Raw genomic sequence first — 21074 nt, forward strand, 5'->3', positions numbered from 1 at the left:
ATCTAAAGCCTCATTTCTTCTTTTGTCCCTCCTTCCCATGAAGAATTCCCCACCCCCAGCTTTTAGTATTTAAAGACAACAATAACAAGCCAGGCGAGGGAGGTCAACTATTTCCTTTGGTATATGCCTTTGAAAATCCCTTCTGAGCCATTCATGGAGGATTTGGAAATATGTTATCCCTTAAAAGCCAAAAAGGGAATTCTTCTGAAACCTACAGAGTTAAGGCTCTATCATGAGCCTGATAGCATTAAAAACAAAAATTAGGCTTGCAAGATTTGTTTGAGGTGCTTTATGTAGGAAAGCCTGCTGCTGGGAAGAATGTAATCAGTTGCTCCAGATATTTGGGCCACTAAATGGATTTAAGTTCTTTTCACAGCTGTGTAGCTGCAGCACAGGATATTGGAGGTACCAGGGCTGTGGGGGAGAATGCAGTGAAGGAGAAAGGACTATATTCTTGCTAGATACCTGCCTTTCCATCTTAGTGCTTTCAATACTTCTCTGCCCCATGCTAAAAATTCAAAGATCTCATACAGCCCCAGCATCTGACATCTGTATCGGATGCCCCACTTTTCCTCCAGAGCATTTGTTTAAATGGAGTCTGGGCTCCATACATGAATGTCCTGTTCTAAGCAATGCTCCTCTTCCTGAGGAAGGCTAAAGACAAGTGCCTCTCGTGATAGTCCATAAAGAAAATCTTGGAATTCGAGGCCACACTCTGTTCCTGCTAAGGAGGCCCAGGGAATGCCACCGTCACTCTCTCGTGCCTCTGCCCTAGGGCTGGGAGATCCCTTGCAAGGGAGGATGCTAGATGGCCAAGACATTGGAAGTGGGTTCCTACACCCAGCAAGACGTCATGTAACACGAAGTGGTGCCAGAGGAATCCCAAGATGCGCGGAGTGGAAGAGACATGAAGATAGGTGTAGAGACTCTGAGAGATGGAGGCCTTCGGTTAGAACAGCAACCACAGGTAACCCAAAGGCTGCTCTAGAAGGACAGAGGGCTGAGAAGAGAGAACAGTGACTTGGACTGTTGACTACTCACCTGGAGGCAGGAAGCTTTTCCTGGGCGCATCCAGGTTCAAGCGCCACACACTGAATTTACAAACACATACCCTTTGCCAGCTCCAGTATGTCTGGTCCATCAGTGCCCTATGAAGGACAACCATGTACATCACAGCAGGAAAGATGACACCGAACAGCCTCCAAAATTAAAGACACCTTGACTTGGGGAAATTATATTCTGCCTGGTGGGGTCACCTTAAGTTGACCCACTGGAGATCACAGATTCTGATGTACGACCGATCCATCCTACCATGAAAGTGGCTGCCGCAAGAAGAATAGGTGACGAGCCATGCTGCTAGACTGCTGTCCAGTGGCCCAACGTGGGTATTTTAACTGCAGTTCATTACAATTCCATGACATGGAAATGAACTGCTTAAGACTTTGGGTCAAGTTCCTGATGCAGTTTTCTTGGAAGCTGCTTGCTGAGATGTGCACATACCCTCCGATAGACTCTTTTAGTGCGTGTAATTTAGTGGTTTCTGTGTATTCCCTTAGGCTTGCAATCACCATCAGTCAGTTGTAGAACAGGGTCATCTCTTTAAACAATTCCTTGTAATTGTTTAAACAAACATTGCAATTGTAGCTGTCCTTTATCCTTCTCCCAAACCAGAGACAAACACCTTTCTATGTCGTTAGTTCCTTCTTCTGGACATTTATGTGGAGGGAATTGTCATCTGTGGTCTTGATGATTAACTTTACTAACCAAGCATAGTTTTCTCAAGGGACATCTGTCCTGTCATAAGTATCAATACTTCATGATTTTCCATGAATTTCTATTCTACATTGTGGTATTCCAATTTTCAATTAATACATTACTTCGTATCCTTTCATATTCTCTTTGGGTATTCTGAGTGAGGTTGTTATCAGTATTTTTTAAAGTAGTTAATTAAGTTACTTTATCAGGAAAGAAGTCTGTTCTACACCCAGCAGATGTCCAAACATCTGGGATAGGGGAAAGCACAAGAGAAGATTTATAAACTATTTAGTTTTGAATAAATGTTCTTATTTGTGTGTCTATATGTATGTATGTATATGCATGTGTGTGTGTGTGTGTGTGTGTGTGTGTGTGTGTGTGTGTGTGTTTTGCCTACATGTATGTCTGTGTACTACCTTGTAGCTAGAGTTTTCCGGCCTTGCCCACAGTCAGGACAAATCTCTGTCACCCGCCAGTCCCACAGCCGCTCAGACCCAACCAAGTAAACATAGAGACTTATATTGCTTACAAACTGTATGGCCGTGGCAGGCTTCTTGTTAACTGTTCTTATATCTTAAAGTAATGCATTTCTACAAATCTATACCTTGCCACGTGGCTGGTGGCTTACCGGCGTCTTCACATGCTGCTGGTCATGGCGGCAGCTGCAGCGTCTCTCTCTGCCTTCCTGTTCTTTTATTTCTCCTCTCTGTTATTCCCGCCTCTACTTCCTGCCTAGCCACGACCAATCAGGTTTTATTTATTGACCAATCAGAGCAACTTGACATACAGACCATCCCCCAGTACAGCCAAGTGCAGACCATCTCAGACACCTGCACTCAGGCCCATGGTCCTAATCATCCTCTATGCAAACCTGCTGGGTAACGCCACAAGGAACCCAAGAAGGGCTCCCACAGGACATACATTAACATCCCACAGCACTACCTGAATGCCTGGTGCCTGTGGAAGCCAGAAGAGGGTGTCAGATCCTCTGGGACTAGGAGTGACAGACAGTTGTGAGTCATGTGGGTACTGGGAATCGAACCCTGTCCTCTGAAAGAGCAGCCAGTGATCTGGGGGCCAACTCTCACCCCAAGAAGTGGTTTTTAACATTGAAGTACAACTATGTCTGTGTGCATGTTGTGTGTCTGAATGTGTCTGTACATGTGCACATGCATAGCCCATGGGATCATCGCAAGAGGGATTTACAGCCCCACAGGGTAATTGACAGTGTCGTTAAGGCTATGTGTCTCTTTCTTCTGTTTGCGTCAGCCTGCTGGGCAGAGTAGGCACTCTGGGATGGCATCTAATGAAGACTGGCATCCCTGCAAGCTTCCGGAGGGTTCATCACTGACTTTCCTCATGGTCCTCAGAAAACCCAGTTTATACAGAACACAAAGCAGAGGGCAGGCAAGAGTTGCAAGACGGGCCTGGCAGATCTACATTTTCTGACTGAAAGCAGTGTCAATTATGTTCCAAAGTACCAGGGATATGCTTTGTCTGTTTGTTTTTAATAAGTAGCACTCATGGTACAGGGTTTAAGCTTCTTATCTGAAACAGAAGCCTGGAGTCCTTTCTTGCCTCACAGGCTGCCAAGGTGGCAAAGGCACCTTATAGTGTCCCGCCCCGAGTGTGTTCTCCCTACAGCACAGCTGTCTGTGAGCTGCTGCTTTGAATAAGTGCCGACCATCCTGAGCTGCCTGTATCCCTTCCTCTGAGAAGCGAATTACTTTAGTTAGTAATTACTGTGGCTTCACTGTGCCTAGAATGAGCAGTGTGAACAAAGCCAGGGAAGCATTAAGTGGTCATGTGGATCACGGACTTGAGTCTGTCCCAGAGACAATGGACGACATACGGTCTTCACCTGGGACATCAAGATTAGCACCATCCTGGTTTGTGGTTTTAAAGCCATGCTATCTTTGCATTGCATTCATTGGGACACTGTCTTTGAAATGCTGCTTTCCCCTAATGATGGATTCATCCTCACCCTAGCTCCCTTTCATGAGCCTGAGCACTCTTGTGTATAAGACAAATGTCTTGCTCAGAAGGTATCTACAGAAACGGAGACTGAACTGGGCAATGTAAATGCTCTGAAAGTAGTTTTCAAACCCAAGTTGAGTTGCACCATTTTTACCTTTCTGAGTTGTTGTTGTTGTTGTTGTTGTTGTTGTTGTTGGTGGTGGTGGTGGTATGTAGGAAATGTAAAAATCTCATAAGAAAAGGATATACTTAGATCCCATCTAGTTTTCCTTTTAATTATCCTATAAGAGATTGAGAGAATGCCCAGAGAATTTGAAGCCTATCTTAGAATTCTGGCATCTTTCTGAACCTCTATTCATAGTTCAGCCCCTTTTGGGCAGCCTTCAGCAAATACTCAGGCTCAATACGTCCCAGAGCCAGTTCCCTGTCTTTTTTACTCAGACCTCCATCTGTGCTTGTTCTCTGTATCTCTGATGCTCATCCCACACTTGAGTCAGCCTGGCTCCTCCCTCTCCTCTCCACGCCCCCTTGCTGCTTCCTATCAGAAGGCTGCTCACCCCTTCATTCAGAGCTGCTGCTGTGACTCAGACCTCTCCGTGTCCCCCACACCACTCACATTGGCACGTGTCCCCTGACCTATGGCAGCAACTGCATGGCCTGGATTAACACATAGTCCTTCCCCGTTTTTTCTCTCATGGCCTTAGCCTCCTCCCTTCCAGCTATTTCCATGGAAAGTCCTTTCACAGCTCCAGCCTTGCAGATTTCTCTCCTGAGCAAGTCACCAGCTAAGGCCTGACAAAATATTGCCTTCTTCCTGACAGGATCCCTTATTCCATGATCCTGACTTAGCTACTCTACTCTGTTTTCCTCAAAGTGGTCCAACATACTTCTCTTGTACAGAATCATTGTCTGCTTTCATTTCTTTATCATCTCCAAGACTTGGATCACATCAGAAAACAATAATATCTGATGTGTACATTTCTAGTAATCAGCTGCCTGGTACTTGACCAGCTCCCCAGGTGTTTGTTGAATGAATGAATGAATGAATGAATGAATGAGTTTACTTCATGGCCTCAAATAAGGCATATACCTTCAGTCAGCAAACCTACCTGAGTATACGTGGTATTTTCTCCCTTAACCTATACCATAGTGAACCAGACTTTAGCTTCTGTCTCATTCTGTCCTCCATGTTCGTTAGTGGCATATCTCCCCTTTAAACCCTCCTCCATTTATGAACATGCATCATTTACTCTTCACTGTAGCATCTTCATTAAGAGTCTTCTCTAGCAAAGAACAGAATTTTGATTATCACCACCCAAATACTACCCCTAAACACCATAGCGTTTCCTCTTGTAAATGATGCCAGGAAAGAGCTTTGCTGTTTAAAGCCATGGAGCCTCATGGTCACCAACCCTGCCTGTTGACTTTGTCTGAGATGACTTCTGGCTTCTGCGGGGCTGACCTGCAAGAGACAGCTGAAATACCAGTGATCCCAGCCTGCAAGTAGATAAAGCAAGTGTGGACCCCGGGTGGCCACAGCATGCTACACACTGAGGGCAAAGGCAGATGAAGCCAGCGCTTAGGGTAGCTCTGGGTGACAACCTAAAAGCCTATTCGTCTGGGTGAGGCAGAGCAGGGATGCCACAGAAGCACCAGAAGAATGGAAACCACCTCTGTGGAAAATGTTCTTGTTAAAACTGAGAGGAACAGATTCATAGAATAATATGAGAATGGGGTCTTCTAGATAAGTTTACAATTGAGATTCTTCTCAGGGAGAAAATAGCAAAATACAAACATTCCATGTGAAAATACCTGGAGATCACGGCCAAGAAGTATTTATTAGCATTATAGGAAATATTCACACCGTCATGGGAATGGAACACACCTTACTCCCCTCTAGCACAGGGGTTCTCAACCTTCCTGATGCTGCAGCCCTTTAATACAGTTCTTCATGTTGTGGTGACCCTCCAACTATAAAAATATCTTCATCGCTGCTTGATAACTGTAATTTTGCTACTGTTATGAATCATAATGTAAATATCTGATATGCAGGCTATCTGATATGTGGCTCCTCTGAAAGGGTCCTTCGACCTCCCCCCAAAGGGGTCGTGACCCATAGGTTGAGAACTGCTGCTCTAGCACCTTGTGTTGCTCATTTTGTGTGCTAATCTTTTGCCACTGAAGGTCACTCGCCTTTGGGGGCTTTGCTGTCATGACATTTTTTGGATGTCTGAAGATGTGGAAGAGAATTGAAGCCTTCTTTTTTTATAATAGAGCCTCAAGAATCACTTAGGAATTATGGGATACAGTGCTAGCATCCATAAGAACTGAACTCAATATTTAGAAGTTCAGGTTTAATCATGTGATTGACTCAAAGCACTAGTTTCCTTAATCCCATGCTTACCAGATCAATAATTATTCAAACAAGACTGAGTCTATAGTTGGTTAGCTTCATACCTAACATCTACTAAGAAGACCCCATCCCTTCCCATCCCTTTCACGATTCCTCAACATTTACCATCCAAATAGCACTGTTCCTGGAGGTAACAGGATTAATCGATGACGTCAAGATGATAGAATTAAAACCCCAAACGGTGTGAGAGTCAGGAGGGGATGCTTATGAAAGTTATTGTGGGATACCAGCAGATAGGGGATGGACTCAATAAAGAATGGAGAACCACCCATGGTACTGAAGTCAGACTCAAGACTAGAGCTGCTGCTCAGGTGATCTTTGGTCTGTCTTCACAAGAAATGAGTAGCACCTATTACCAGCCAATGGGCAGGAGAACTGGCTTCAGTCCTTAGAGAAAACAAACGGGGGTGGGGGGGCTGGTTCTAGAGGCTGAGGAAGCTAGAACACAATGATTCATGGCCCCAGGTTGGACCTTGGACACAGTAGTGTCTTCAGCGGGTTGTACTTAAGCACCTTGAGATGGAGAACAAAGAAAATCAATACATGTTGGGTTCTTGGTCTTCAGACGCTCCACCCTAATTTTACTCTGAAGCCCCTAGCCAGGCAGGACTTCATATGACCTTTATTTGTATGACAGGAGCAGGGTCTGCATATCTATAGATCTAGGTCTATAATCTGCCCTATCAGATTTATAAACAACAACTAAAGGATGCTCCAAGGTAGATGCCCATGATCCTTTCCCCAGTCATCTATAGAATTTGTTCTAACCTAAAGTTATGGAGACAGACTTGAAGGGAGACATCCCCAACCTTGCTAAAATGTAAGTACAAAAAGGCACAAATTGGATGGATATTGATGATGTTGTTTCTGCTGGGACATCATCCATAGACTCCTAGTGTCTTTGCTTTGCTTCCCTATAGTGATCACAACATAAATTACCTTGTCTTGTTTGACTTCCTTGTTCACCAAAGTTGAGCAGATTGTGGCCGTTTTCAACGCTTCTACCAGACAAAAAGCCTGGGACCATTTCTCGAAAGCTCAGCGCAAGAACATAGACATTTGGCGAAAGCATTCTGAGGTTGGTGATTTTACTGTTATTTTCTAACCACCATCACACAGCTGGATTGGCAGAGCATAGAGTGGCTGTAGCCGTTAATGGTTTTGTTACAGCGGGCAGTCCTTTGCCATGGCCCTGTCTCATTGTCCCCTCCCTAGCCAGCTCTACTTCGTTTCTCGTCCAGAAAAACAGCTGGCTTCACACTTAGAACAATTTTCCCTCCTCTCCAAGGGAGAGAAGCATCTTTCCCATTCGTAGTAAAGAGCTTGCTCAGAAACAAACCAAGACGCTTTACCTACAATTAGACTGAAATATATATGTAAAAGCCAATTTAGAAAACTAATCGTTAAGTACGGAGCTTTTCTTCCGCCATCTATGTGGTGATGACAGTTGGCTCTTTGGGCTTGAAACGGCAAGTACGTCTTCCTCTCCATATCTTCTTGTCGTCAGCCATGCCGGTCCACTGGGCTAGCCAGGAGGTTCTGTCACATCTCTCCCCAGAGCAAAGCTCACGATGGGGGCAAATGTCCAGGCTAGCTGAGTTCACAGCATCAATGCATGTGTGAAGTGTGAGTATCCCCTGCCAAGGAAAGAGGTCACAACTTGACTTTCCTTGCCACCGAGACAGGCCCAACTGTGTCCTTAGTCATTGGTCATCCAGCTGTTAATTTTGACTCCACCTGTAGTGTACGCTTTGAACCTGTAATGTAAAAGTAAGTATTCCGTCTTCCTTTGCTTCTTTTTAAGTGAGAGAATGGTTTTCATTTGGATGCTTCTTCATTCCTAGCATGTTAATATTAAAGTTCTCTAAAAGACACTCCCCTCTTTCAAAACTCACAAAGTTATAGAAGGTAAGGTTTATTTATGTGATGGTTTTGGCTCACACTTGGAGAAATAAGTGTTTTATGAAGAGTTTGAGGAAACACAAAGTCCTGTGACATCAATCATCCGGGTAGCATTTTTAAGTGCCCATTAACTAATGCTAAATTGCAGTTGAATACCAATGGCACTACATGTAATATCCACATGAATACTAAATAGATCCTTTATTGTCGCTGTTATTATGGCGAATGCTGAATAACTTCACAGTAATGGGCTGCTGGAAACAGTAGTGTTGTTGTCGGGTAAGGGCATGTTTAAGTGGAGTTCACTAGCCTAAGAAGGTGGCTGGTGATTGATCCAGCTCATGTCCACTCTTGAGGATTGTGAGGAGGAGGTAGGATTTCTCTTGAATTTTTCAAGGGCTCCCAAAACAAAGGAAGGGTGTGTGTAGTTGATTCTCTCTGACACCAACATGCAACCCAAGTCAAAGTTGATTTTCGAGAAGGGGAAATAAAAAGAGGCCTCTGTTGATGGTACAGTAAAGACACTGAGGGTTATGAACACTCAAATTGGAGTCTAAACTATGATTCAATGATGATTCAGATCTGGGAATGGAGAACCTTTGGATGTTTTAAAAATCCAGATAAAATCAAGTGTAACTAAGGATATTTTAACAGATACCCATAAGTGCCAGGATGCTGAAACTATGTGGGCACAGAAAGGCTTCTTGCTTTCTCAGTCCTTAGGGATGGAATGGAGACTCCAGAGGGATGGAACGTTACTCTCAAAAGTCCCTCCTGCCACTTCCAACCTTATCTTTTGGAAAACAGAATTCTAAATTACCTTTTATTTTCTCTCCTACGTGTTGCTTAATTGATTAAATACCAGTTAGTAATTTAACATTGTGGATGATTTCTCAGTTGGCATATAAGCTTGATAATTGGCTTGATTTTTTCCGCATTCCCATGTACAGCATCTGTTAATTACCTGCAACACCTCTACAGATTTATTAGAGTGTGTTAGTGATTTACTGCTGAACCACGGGCACCTTGTGGAAACACCCTAGTTCCCCTCCCTCCAGTATTTTCCCTTTGTACCACCCCCCCACACACAAAACAACTGTCATATGACAGTTTGTCATTAATTGCAGAACTAAGCAGCTGCCCTTACAGCCTTGTTTATTCTTTCCGCCTGGTTTTTCCTTGTTTGGGTTTTTTCAAGCCACCTCTTTGGGAATTGGGCTCTTCATCAATAGAAAAATTAGCTGTCCATTGCCCAGAAATGTCCCCACAAATCACCCGTGGTATCTACCTCCAAGAGCTGGTAGACAGATTCAGCCCCTCTTTCTTCTAGATGGCATGGTTACAAAGGGAGGTGGTGTTTATTGTCCCAGTGGTCTCCAGGGACTGTTCTGTGGCTGTCTGCCTTCCTGTTTCCCTGTCCTCCACAAGGGTAATTTCTTGGGTGCAGAGGTATGCATTAGCATATGTTAACAATGATGAGTTTCCTTCCACCCTGCTGCAGTTCAAATCTGTGAGCTAAGGAAGGACTTCCAAAGCCAGGGCAGCAAAAGGACGTCCGCTGGGTGGGCAGTAGTCATGCCCCAATAAATTGATGGAATTGTTTACTTTTATTGTTACTCATAGACTTACTATACAGTAAAATTATCTTAGTATTTGACTTTTAATTAGAGGCCTTTAAAAGAAGAAAACAGAACAATGGAGGCCTTTCTCTGTTCTAAGTCTTTTTGAGAACAGTACATGCTCTGAGAACAGAAGGCTTAACAATTCCATAATACACAGCTGGGTATAAAATGATGATATAGCCAATTACGGTAAACAATTACATCATTCTGCTTTTTAGGAACACTGGTAAGGATTTTATGTGTAATTTGGTACCTTTTACAATGGATTTCCTAACATACCATTGCAGCCAAATACCCTTGTCTTAATATTATCCCCCTTTATGGGTGAGTAGGCAGAAGCTCAGTGAAATTTCCTGACTTGATTTCAGCCCTTGCCCTAGTCACTAAACATGGCAGGTCCTCAGATCTGTGGTTATAAAACCAGTGCTTAAGCCATTGCTACCACAGAACTACAGCCCCATGAACATGGTAACAGGCTGTAAAAGAGAAGACCTCTCTGTGTTTATTTGATTCAGCATCTTTTGAATTTTATGCCGTGAATATATGAATGGCATGAATGTTTGGATAAATCATAGTCAGGCACATACATACCAGCTCAACACAGTGTCTAGCATGAGACCAAGAGTCTTTTATATGCAGGGCCATAGAAATGGCTCAGTCTGTAAGCAAACATGAGAATGTAAGTTCAGATCCCTGGCATTCCTATAAATAACTACATTGGAATACACTTGTGATTCAGAGCTGGAGAAGTGAAGACAGGAAGTGTCTAGAGCTTTATAGACCCAGTCTAGCTGAGTCAGTGAGAAACCCTGTACGAAGAAAGTAAGGTGAAGAACAAGAGAGAAAAACACCTACTTCAATCTCTGGACACACGGACACACACACACACACACACACACACACACACACACACACACACACATGTGCGTGCCACATATATACTAAAGTCTTTTAAATGCCTTAATTCATTTACCCTCCTGTAAAGCATTAGTACCACAATGTTCCAGTAAGCAAATTGAGCAAATAGGTGTGTAGGAGTATTCTTAAAGCTATACTAGGACCAATCTGAATGCAGCCTCCTTAAAATCCCATTGCCCACATCTTTGTTAGCAGTTGATGCGACTTCTGTGTGCCATCTATGTAATGGCTGTTTCTCTGTAACCTTGCGGTAGCCCAGTTGGAGCAGACAGATCCTCATTTTTATAAATCAGGAAACTCAGACTGCAGTGACACCAAGGAATTTACAAAGAGCCCTTCCAGTCATTGATGAGCAAGGATTTCTCCCAGGTCTGACAGTGAAGCTTCCTGTCTTTCTCCTAACCCCTTTCAACACTGTTCTAGACTTTGGGTGGAAGCTTTAGACTTTAAAAGTTGATATGTGAGCCGTAACCTACCAGAGACCGTGGGGAGATGGTACGATGATGTATGGCTGTGTTTCTGATGTTCATGTATCCTGTGCTTTCAGGAACTCCGGAACGCTCAAAGTGAGCAGCTCATGGGCATCCGCCGCGAGGAGGAAATGGAAATGTCTGATGATGAGAACTGCGATAGCCCGACCAAAAAAATGAGAGTTGATGAATCAGGTAATGCTGGTAACCGCCGGGTCCCCAGAGGTATCCTAGCGAGCACCGCATCTTACGTGGGGAATAAGTGCCAGGAAATGGCCACATAACTCACTTTTATTTGAGTTGCACTAAACTTTCATCTTTTGAGTGACTACATTTTATTAATAGAACGTTAAACTCCTCCTTGGGAACACGGTGATTTAAATTGCTCCAGTTGTTTCTCCATATGTAGATCTGGGGCCATTATCCTTCTTTCAGGGACCTGTGCCTGTACCCATAAAACCCCTTTTCCAGAGTGTGGCAGCCACAGCTGATGCTAAATTACAGATGAAGTTTGGTTTCAGTCCATGTACTTCTTAGAAAATGTTTAATCCCTAAAGAAGCTTACTAACCAGCTAGCATGCTAGACAATTAAACATTCCCTCCAATACAGTTCACCTAACTTTTCATGGAGATGGGGCCACACTTGGTACCAAGTGAGGGGCATCTACTCCTTGAGTTGAGCGGAGCTTAAAGAACGCCTTCTTTGTGCACTCTGCCTTATCTGAGACTGATTAAAACTGTCTCCTAGATTCACAAGTGAGTCCTTAGTGTTTACAGGTCCAATCAGACTGGAGTCACCAAAGGAAGGTAGCTGGTGAGAGGGAAGGGATATTGTCCGATGGACCTGCCAAGACCAGCCGTCACCAGCCCGGCCAGAAAATAAAATTAGAGAAATGTAATAAGGTCCATCTTCTTGTGTGTACCAGGGAATAAAACAGACACCTGTTTCTGGTTTCTAACTGAAAGATTGCAGGCGACTGGAATAGAGGATCTTGGCTAATTTGTTGGTAGAAGTGGAGGGGTAGAGGCAAAGACACCCCCCCTTGCCCTCTGAAAATAGGATGACAGTAGGTAGACTATGTAGAAGATGTGCATTGATGATGTGCATGTTTAAACACAGTGTGATCATTTACTAACCCAACATGACATAGTACTTATATACTATTTTCCTAGGGAAGGGACAGGGTAAGGACTGTGGACAATTCTGGGTAACAGTAAGTGATTTTTAGTAGTACACCATGAGCCTGGAGAATATGGGACACTGACCTTAGACAAAGTCAGGGTGTCAGAGCAGACAATGGACAGTAAATGGTTCTCTGTGTTAAATGGCATCAAAGCCATAGTAACAGGCATCAGCCTCTCTCCCAACACTATCAGGACCCACTGAGACAAACTTGTAGGACAGGGGAATGAGACCTGGCATTTTGTAATCAAAGATCTTTGGGGAAGCCCACTTGATACTTTCTGACATTGGAGAGCCATTGCCCTAGGAAATATCACTTTCCTCCTGAATCCCATCCTTGAAGTTCTTTAGAAGCTTAGCACGCAAACAAACACCGTATCTCAGGGACTCCCCAACCCCGTTGTCTAAAAGCTAGCCCAGCATTTCCGTCTCTCATTAGATGGAGACTACCTTTCTCAGGACTGTCCCACTCTAAGCTGTGAATCTGGTTATTTGAAGAGAATTCTGTCCTCACGGGCACTTCTGTAAGTCTTCATATATGAAAAGAATGGCTATTCATGTGATTTTCTGGAATTCCATGTGATCTTGCTATAAAATGTTTCTTTTTCTAAATGGTTTTTAACATTTTTGAAGATGAAAATTGGATTCTTAATATCCTTCTGTAAGGTGAGAAAGAATTGAGTCAGTCTGAAATTCTGAGTTGAACCTGTGCCTTTTGTATATGTAACATTTCTTTTTTTATTTTTTAAAAATAATTTTATTCATTTTACATACCAATCACAGATCTCGCTCTCATTCCTCCTCCTGCTCCACCACCAGCCTTCCTCCCTGACCCACCCACCCCCCACTCCCTCCTCCAAAAGGGTAAGGAGTCCCATGGGGACTCAGTAAAGCCTGGTACATTCAACTGAGGCAGGACCAAGCCCCTCCCCCCTGCATCAAGGCTGAGCAAGGTGTCCCACCACAGGTAATGGGCTCCAGAAAGCCCGATCATGCACCAGGGATGGATCCTGATCCCACTGCCAGGGGCCCTTCAAACAGACCAAACTACATAACTGCCTCCTGTATGTAGAGGGCCTAGTCAAGTCCTATTCAGGCTCCACAGGTGTCAGTCTAAAGTTAGTGAGTTCCTATGAGCTTGGTTCAGTTGTCTCTGTAGATTTCCCCATCATGATCTTGACACCCCCCCCACCCCCCGCCCCCTTGCTCATATGATCTCTCTCCCCTCTCTTCGACTGAACTCCCAGAGCTCGGCCTGGTGCTTGGCTGTGGATCTCTGCATCTGCTTCCATCAGTAACATTTCTTTTTAAACACTCTGTCAGTTTCCGTAGGGAGAAATGCATGTGATTTCACAGTTTGTTTGGGATAGGCTAGCATAAGGATGAATAAACAGTAGGTCCACTGAGCTGATCTGGGAAATCACATCAACAACTGTACATCCATAGGACTGATGCCGGAACTTAGTTTTAGACATGCCCACGGAGGCAGCAAGGACCTGTGCCCTCCTCGGGGACTAGCACTCCCCCCCAAAGGTCTGGAGAGCAGTTTCCCAGACCTCTCTTGGTTGATGCACCAGGCATCCGATGAGAGCGTGCGGTATGTCCTACACTTTGAAGACTTTCCCCAGGCATGTTACTTGGTCAGCGGAATTAATGAGCAAATGCAGTGCGTGTTGGCTGCCATGTACCGAGGGAAGAGATGAAAGGGCTGGGGTTCAGATGCCAGGCCTCAGAAGTCCAAAGTCCTTTTCGTGTTTCTTCAAATGAGCTGGGCCAGAGGACGTGGCATGTGGTTTCGGCAGAGAGCAGAGGACTGATTAAAGGGATGAGTAAGCAGCTGACCATTTCTATGCCACTGGGCCCTGGAGATCCTGCCCACAAGCAGGCCATTGTTTTCCTTTCAGCCCTGAGTATTCAGGGACATTGCCTGACGGCAAGAATTCCCATCTGCTCTTTGGACTAAACCATGCTAATGACGGCATGAAGCAAAGGAGCGGGGACAGAGACCTCATAGACTGAAGGAAACAGCCTTGCCCGTCACTCATTTTTAGGTACAAATGTGTGGCTGGCTGTCCTCCACATGGGAGCTGCTTCCCCACAATGTCCGGCTCTGATGAACCAATGGGAGCTGCCAAACATGAAACTGAGAGTCTCTCTCCTCTACAGGAGCCATCTCTGGCCTAGCTCCTCTCAGCTGAAACTTTTTCTTCTCTTTGCCTCAAATATCTTAAGGAAATAGCCGGCCCAGAAATTCTTAGAAATTCCAGGAAAGAACACCCTCTAGGGGACCTTCTGCCTGTGATAGGAGGACATGGTGAAGCCATACTCCTCAGGGTGGTCAGGCTGGCGCTCCCGGTGCCAGCTTGGCATACCCTCTCCCCGCTAAGACACTCACAACCGCAGCAGGCAGGAGCGTTTCCCAATGAGACAGAGCAAGACTTTGTGTCTAGAAATAACACAATCGATTATGCATATAAGGGGTTGTATGATACTTTTGGTTTTATTTCTAAATAACCAAAATATTTCAATGTGCCTCTGCTTTTCTGGTTGTAAAGACTATATCATTCTATTTTTTACTTTTCTCTCTGTGAAATGATTAGCAGCATATCTTTGGCTAGAGTTCCCTGGTTCTGCTTTAATATAGCTCTTGGCAGACCATTCACACTCCCTCATTGGTTGGTCTTAAGAGGGAAAAGGCATTCGTTGGAGCAAAACTAAGATAGTGATGGAAATGGAAATGATTCTGCTAATAACTGAAAACCCTGACAGATTTATCAAAGCATCCATTGAGGAAGATGAGCACCGTCTTCCAGAGCCTGTGAAGCTGGCTTTTGATAAAAGTGTAAATGGGTTATTGCTTAGTTTGCCTCCTACTGGAATCAAGCCAAACTTTTAAATCCACATCTAGTCCTCCGTCAGCCCCTGGTCCCCTCCCTGTCTCTGTCCTTCCATGGTCTTCTCTCCACATGGACAGTGGAGGTGGGACAGCCGCATACAAAGGAGGGGGGCAGCCACACCTGGAAGGCTTGGTGTGGTAGAACCCAAAAAGTTTTAGAATCGTTAGAGTTAAACAAGCCGTTGTATGTTAGGGGCTTGTGCCTTTACAAATAATGCCAAGTGCAAAATAATTACTCGGTGGTACTCTGCTTATGGTCTCCATTGTTCTCCAGCACCTGGCCCGCGACCTTGCTCCAAACAGTTAAAAGTACGCTGACCTTCACACACATCCTTCCCTTGCATCTGCCCCGTCATCTGATCGTAATGTTCTTTCTTGATGTCTTTCTTTCACAAGACGATTAACACTGGGAACATTTGCTCTGATTCGATTTAAAAGGCACATGTTAAGATGCATATTCAATGAGGATGCTTCCTTTTGCCAAAACATTCAGAACTTGGTGCGAAAACTCAGTGTCACACAGAATAGGCATCTTTCTGATGACCAAAGACATTTGTAAATCACCACAGCAGCACAGTGAAGGCACTGTGGCTCCAAAGAGAGGGTTAGACCTGATGCCCCTGCCCTCCAGGGGATGTGATGGATGCCTTTTAAAGAAATAAAGCATGGTATGCTAATTAAGGCACCAGGCTGAATAACAGGTATGTCCTAAAGCCAGGAAGTGAAGTGTGGTATCATCCATCCCTGCCTCAAGGTTATGCTATCCATCCAACATTCCATGCATGTTCAGAAAACACAAATTTTAGAAAAGTGGAAAGACAAGGTTCTTGCTTAACGACAATACTTAAACCTTTCTACAGGACATAACAAATGCTTTTAGATTCTAACTGAACCTCATTTAAAGTCTGGGTTCTTTATATGAACATGTGTGTGTGCGTGTGCATGTGTGTGTGTGTGTGTGTGTCTGTCTGTCTGTCTGTCTGTCTGCCTGTGTCTGTGTCTAGGCATGCATATGAGTTTATAGGGCAGAAGGTGACTTTCTGGAGTCACTCACCTCCCAGCTTGTGTAAGGCGGGGCATCTCATGTTATTTCTGCCACTGTGCTGTGCATTCCAGACTAGCTGGACCTCAGGCTGCCAGGTGTTTCTCCTACCTTCACCTCCCACCTGATGAGGTATAATTGATGGGATGACCACATCTAGCTCTTTCCCCCCACTCTTTTCTTTTTAAAGTGGGTTTTGGGGATGCAAAATCGGGTTTTCAGGCATGTATAGTAAGCATTTTTACCCACCCAGCCTCGCCCTACCCACAAATACTTTTTAAACAACGAAGTGTTCTCTGTGTTGTCAATTTCCCATAGAAACTCACAAAACCATTTTTGTTTTATTGTTGTTTTTAATTTCACCAAGAAGTTGAACAGTGATTTCCAGCAGCCACATCAAATTAGGGATTCAATTTTAATTAGAATACCAGTGTTTGATCTGAATAGTTTTATCCATAGCAGGATGCCTTGGATTTAAAAATATGAATATTAAGGTTGTCTTTGGCTGCCCCCTTGATTTCTTGAGTTTCAAGATTACCTTTGGTTTTCTGTTACTGCATTCCCCTCCTAATTACGTTCTGAACGCCCAGTGGGGTTGCCCCACAGGGAGTCTGAGAGGAGACTCACTGCAGCCCCATACCAGCCAAGCACAGGGGTTACTAAATACCAGCTAGAGTCTGACTCAAGATGGCAGTACGGATGGCAGCTTGCCTGAGGCTGCCTTTTGGGAGGGAGGCCAGGACTGTGCTCTGGGGCAGCTAACCACAGAGGTTTAGCACCTGGCAGAACAAGAGCTGTCTGCTGTGGAGACTGGGAGGGTTCCATTGATAGCCACATGCCGGGGCCCATGCTCCCCGAGGCAGGGGCAGCATTGAATGGAAGCTAGAAGGACAAGCTGCTTTCCTGTGTCCTGACAGCCTTGAGCATCTCCTAAAAGACCAGTGGCATCTATTTAGGAAGGACCCCTGAATCAAAGACAAGCACGTGCTTCTCGGGCTCAGCTGCATGTCTCCTGGGAACCTCAGTGCCAACGAGGGAATAGTTTTGTTTTGTTTTTATACACTGTGCAAATCTTACCAATGGACTTCAAATAAATGTTTATTTTCAGTTGAATTTTTTCAGTTCCCTGATTTTTATGTACAGTTACAATTCCCTGCCATAATGAACAGGCTTCTTAAAAAATACAAAAACCATTTCTCCTTGAAAATTGATTTACCTTTTAAATACCTGGAGGCAGATATTATTAAATGGATCTTGTAGGAGCTCTTTCTGCTGGAGGCTGTCCAAATGGACCCTCTGCATCTGGGTTGTAAATTCTTGATCTTTCTGTAAATTTATGCCCTTACTGTTCTGTGGTACCTAGCAATGCCACAGTTGGCTCCTGACTTCTCTCGTAATGAGCAAACTTTCCATAACTGACCACTTCCAGGAAAATTGCCCTGTTTTTTTGGATCTAAGGAACTCCCCAGGACTCCCCTGCTTTGCTGCCCTTCCTTAAAACTGAGTGGAGCCCTGGTTAGGGTCCAACACTTGTGCTCGGCCTGGAGCAAGGAAGGCTCCCTCAGTGGCCTCCCACGGTCACTCAGCCTAGTACTCCAAGGTGCGTTTACAAGAATGGGCTCTGTGAGTCTCTGGCTTCCTGCCAAGCACAGTGAGCCCTTCTGAACCCTGCAGAAGGCCTGGGCTACTAGGTAGGTAGCAGGCAAAAGAAGGGAGTGAGGAAAGTTAAATCGTTGTCTGAAAGGGAGAGCCAAGAGGGCTTGACTGTGAAGGATTCAGACATTGGGATCTCAGCCTCACCCCTTGCATACATCTCACAGGAACCCAGTCTTTTCCACTTCCCAGAACACCATCATCTCTATTCCAGCTTCCTGTGGTTGGGGGCATTTCATTGTGTTAAGGCTCATAAGAGACTTCCCCCCATTTCCTTAGCAGGCTCTAAGGACACTGAGGGAGTATTTATGTAATAAGATGCAAAGTTGCTATGGAAAATACTATAGCAACCTAACACCTCCTGGAGCCAGGCAGGGGCTTGTAACAGCAGTCTAAATTTACATTTACCGGAGTGTCATTTTATCGACACTCTTAGTATCTCAACCTGACAGGATGTTAAAATATGTTTTCAGCTCAAGTTTGAACAAAATTAACACAGTGTTGTTGGAGTTTCAGTGTAGTCTCCCTGACTTCTGGAAAAAGCTATCAGAATAATTCTGGAAGGGGTTAGATGGCAGACTCCCGGTGAGTTTGTAGATTTCTATTGTTTGGCTAAACATAGGGCTAGATTGCCTTGCGTTAATGACTGACTCCCCCTTTACTCCGTGAGCAATACAGAGGAATGCTTCTGATCATGAAGAGAGAACTCGTTCTCAACACTCTGTGTGCTGGCAAGGGCTCGCTCACCTGTGATTTCAGTAGAAGCTCCTAGAAGGTATTTTCAGCATGTTAGCTCACTGCCCTCACCTTGAGAAGCAGCTGGCATTGTTTAAAAGCAAAACTATTTTTCATATACAAACAAAATATAGTCTCTTAAGGAAGTCAGTGGTTAAGAATGGTGAATATAGCAGAAGATATGGCTGTTACAGTGCTCTAGAAAAAGTTTGAATTTCTAATGTTTTGCCCTTCTGTGTAGTAGAACTATCTATTTCAATGTATTTTGTAAAGCTCAATAGAGACAACGTTACATTATTTGGGTTTTAATCAGGCCTGTTTATATAACACATCTTTAAAAGCCTTCTGATATGCTCATGACATTAAAAAAAAATGCAGAGCAAGTCTGTGTTCCTTATTGGCTCCTGGCTTTTTCTCACAAATCATTGGGAGATGAGGCTACCATGGGTCTTTGGTCATAGTGAACACCTGAGGTTCTTGAGGCCTAAATACTGGAACAGCCCTCCAACACCATGTTTCAGATCCATTAAATGTGAGTGTGGCTGAGAAGCCATAGATATGTAGGCCAGTTACTAATGAAAAGTTCATATCCATTGATTTTCTTCTATGTCTCTCCATCTAAAATCTAAAAGTGTGGCTCCAAGGCTGTCAAAATGGGACACTGGCCAAAAGAATCAATATCAGACCATATTAAAGCACACGCTGTTACATCTTAGCACCATGATATACTGCTGATGGGCATCGATGTCCTCATCCTCCTCTGCTTTTCTGTTTCATTGTTCATCTAAGCACAGTTGGTGGCATCAAGCTATTAGACCCTGACCAGACATCATCCTGACCAGGGAGCCACATACTAATGGAAAAGGAACTTGAAAAAAGTAATTGTCTTCTTTCTTATTTTCAGGAATTCCACTTGCCATTGTATGTTTATCTTATAATTGGAAGCCCTGGAAATCGATGTTTAAAGCAACCTACAAATTGTTATTATATTATGCTTTTCTGTGTCTTCGAGATGCTTCTCTTGTATCGATTGAGTAGTTTTGATTCTTGGAACAGACAATGTGTTCAGCAGCTGGGGCATCCCAGTTTCAGGGCACAACATGTAAAACCTCCTGAGAAATTTTTAAGGAAGAAAATTTTTTTTTCTTTTTTTTTTGGTTTTTCGAGACAGGGTTTCTCTGTATAGCTTTGCGCCTTTCCTGGAACTCACTTGGTAGCCCAGGCTGGCCTTGAACTCACAGAGATCCGCCTGGCTCTGCCTCCCTAGTGCTGGGATTAAAGGCGTGCGCCACCACCGCCCGGCAGGAAGAAAAATTTTTTATTTAAGCTCCAACCAGTAGCAGAGACATGGAGAGAATCCTATCTGGGGCAACAGTTGCATGACAGTGTTAACTGCAGAGCTTCGAGCTGGACATTGCCAAGTCCACAGTGAGGCCTTCCTGATTCTGCATCTCCTGCATTCCCACTTGGGGCATGTTGAGTCACTGCAGCTTGAAGCAGTTACAGAGATTTTCATCTCCCAGAATTGCTTAGAAACTTGCAAATATCTCACTGTACTCTTATACACACTGCACTGGAGTATCAGTTAGTGATGCATCTGATCAGATCTGGAAAAGGAATCATGTTTTAGAGATTTTAAATGGCACAATAGAAGGTTCTCAGTGTAGTTGCTAAGTGATAAAAGCACTTACAAAATGGCATATGTAACTCCAAATGTGTGCTTATATATGTGTTATATTCAATATATATATATATATATATATATAATGAGATCTATAAGGAAATGGGTAAAAATATTTAGAGTGTATATCTGTAAAAGATGATAATTTGATTTTTTTATTTTAAATTATTTTTTTCTTCTTTGTGTACTCCCAAAATGTCTACAAGAGGTATGAGGTGTTGTCTTAATAATACTATGAGGCACATTAAGTTTAAAATTCTGAATCAAGAAATGTTAGCCAGACATCAGACTCACATCTGGATGGGGGTGAAGGTATAGCTTTCAGAAAGAAGGGTACATAGAAAAGCTGATGACAGAAAGCTTCAGAGTTCTCTTTATTAAAAAAAAAAAAAAACTGGCTGTGAGTAATGTAGCTGGTATTGAAGAGGAGAACACGATTAAAGGTCAGTTATTCATTTCAACAATCCCAAAGTCCAAGCTTCCTCTGCAGTAACACCGTGGCCTTACTGGTCCTGCAGACACTAAACCTGTAGCAGAAATGCTTCCTGGAATGGTAAGTCAGCTTGGTGCCGACAGTTTAAGGAGCCTTAGGAAGTTAGCTGAACAGTTCCCACAAGCATTGCATTGTAAAGGTGCACCCAGTAAACTGTTTTTAAGTCCACTCCAACAAAAATAAATATTCAGAAAACTGGCACAGTCTGTTTTCTGGTTGAATGACATTTTCTTAAAGAGTGTCTGCTATATGGATATAGACAGAAAGAAGAAACAATTTGAAGAAATGTTGGGATCGGCTGAACCATACACGCAGTCATAACCAATGTTCTCTG

General features: G+C 43.9%; 1 protein-coding gene across 10 annotated transcripts in view; it reads left to right on the top strand.

Moving 5' to 3' along the window:
• Nucleotides 1–21074, top strand: part of Enox1 (ecto-NOX disulfide-thiol exchanger 1) — a 565632-nt gene that overhangs the window by 444162 nt on the left and 100396 nt on the right. For all 10 annotated transcript variants that reach the window (XM_076545410.1, XM_042285220.2, XM_042285223.2 and 7 more), the window contains 2 exons: nucleotides 7117–7223; nucleotides 11135–11252. In XM_076545410.1, coding sequence (XP_076401525.1) covers nucleotides 7117–7223; nucleotides 11135–11252 — 225 coding nt within the window. The remainder of the gene's footprint in view (nucleotides 1–7116; nucleotides 7224–11134; nucleotides 11253–21074) is intronic.

The sequence above is a fragment of the Peromyscus maniculatus genome, chromosome 9 (genome assembly GCF_049852395.1).
Source record: "Peromyscus maniculatus bairdii isolate BWxNUB_F1_BW_parent chromosome 9, HU_Pman_BW_mat_3.1, whole genome shotgun sequence".
Lineage (NCBI taxonomy): Eukaryota > Metazoa > Chordata > Mammalia > Rodentia > Cricetidae > Peromyscus > Peromyscus maniculatus.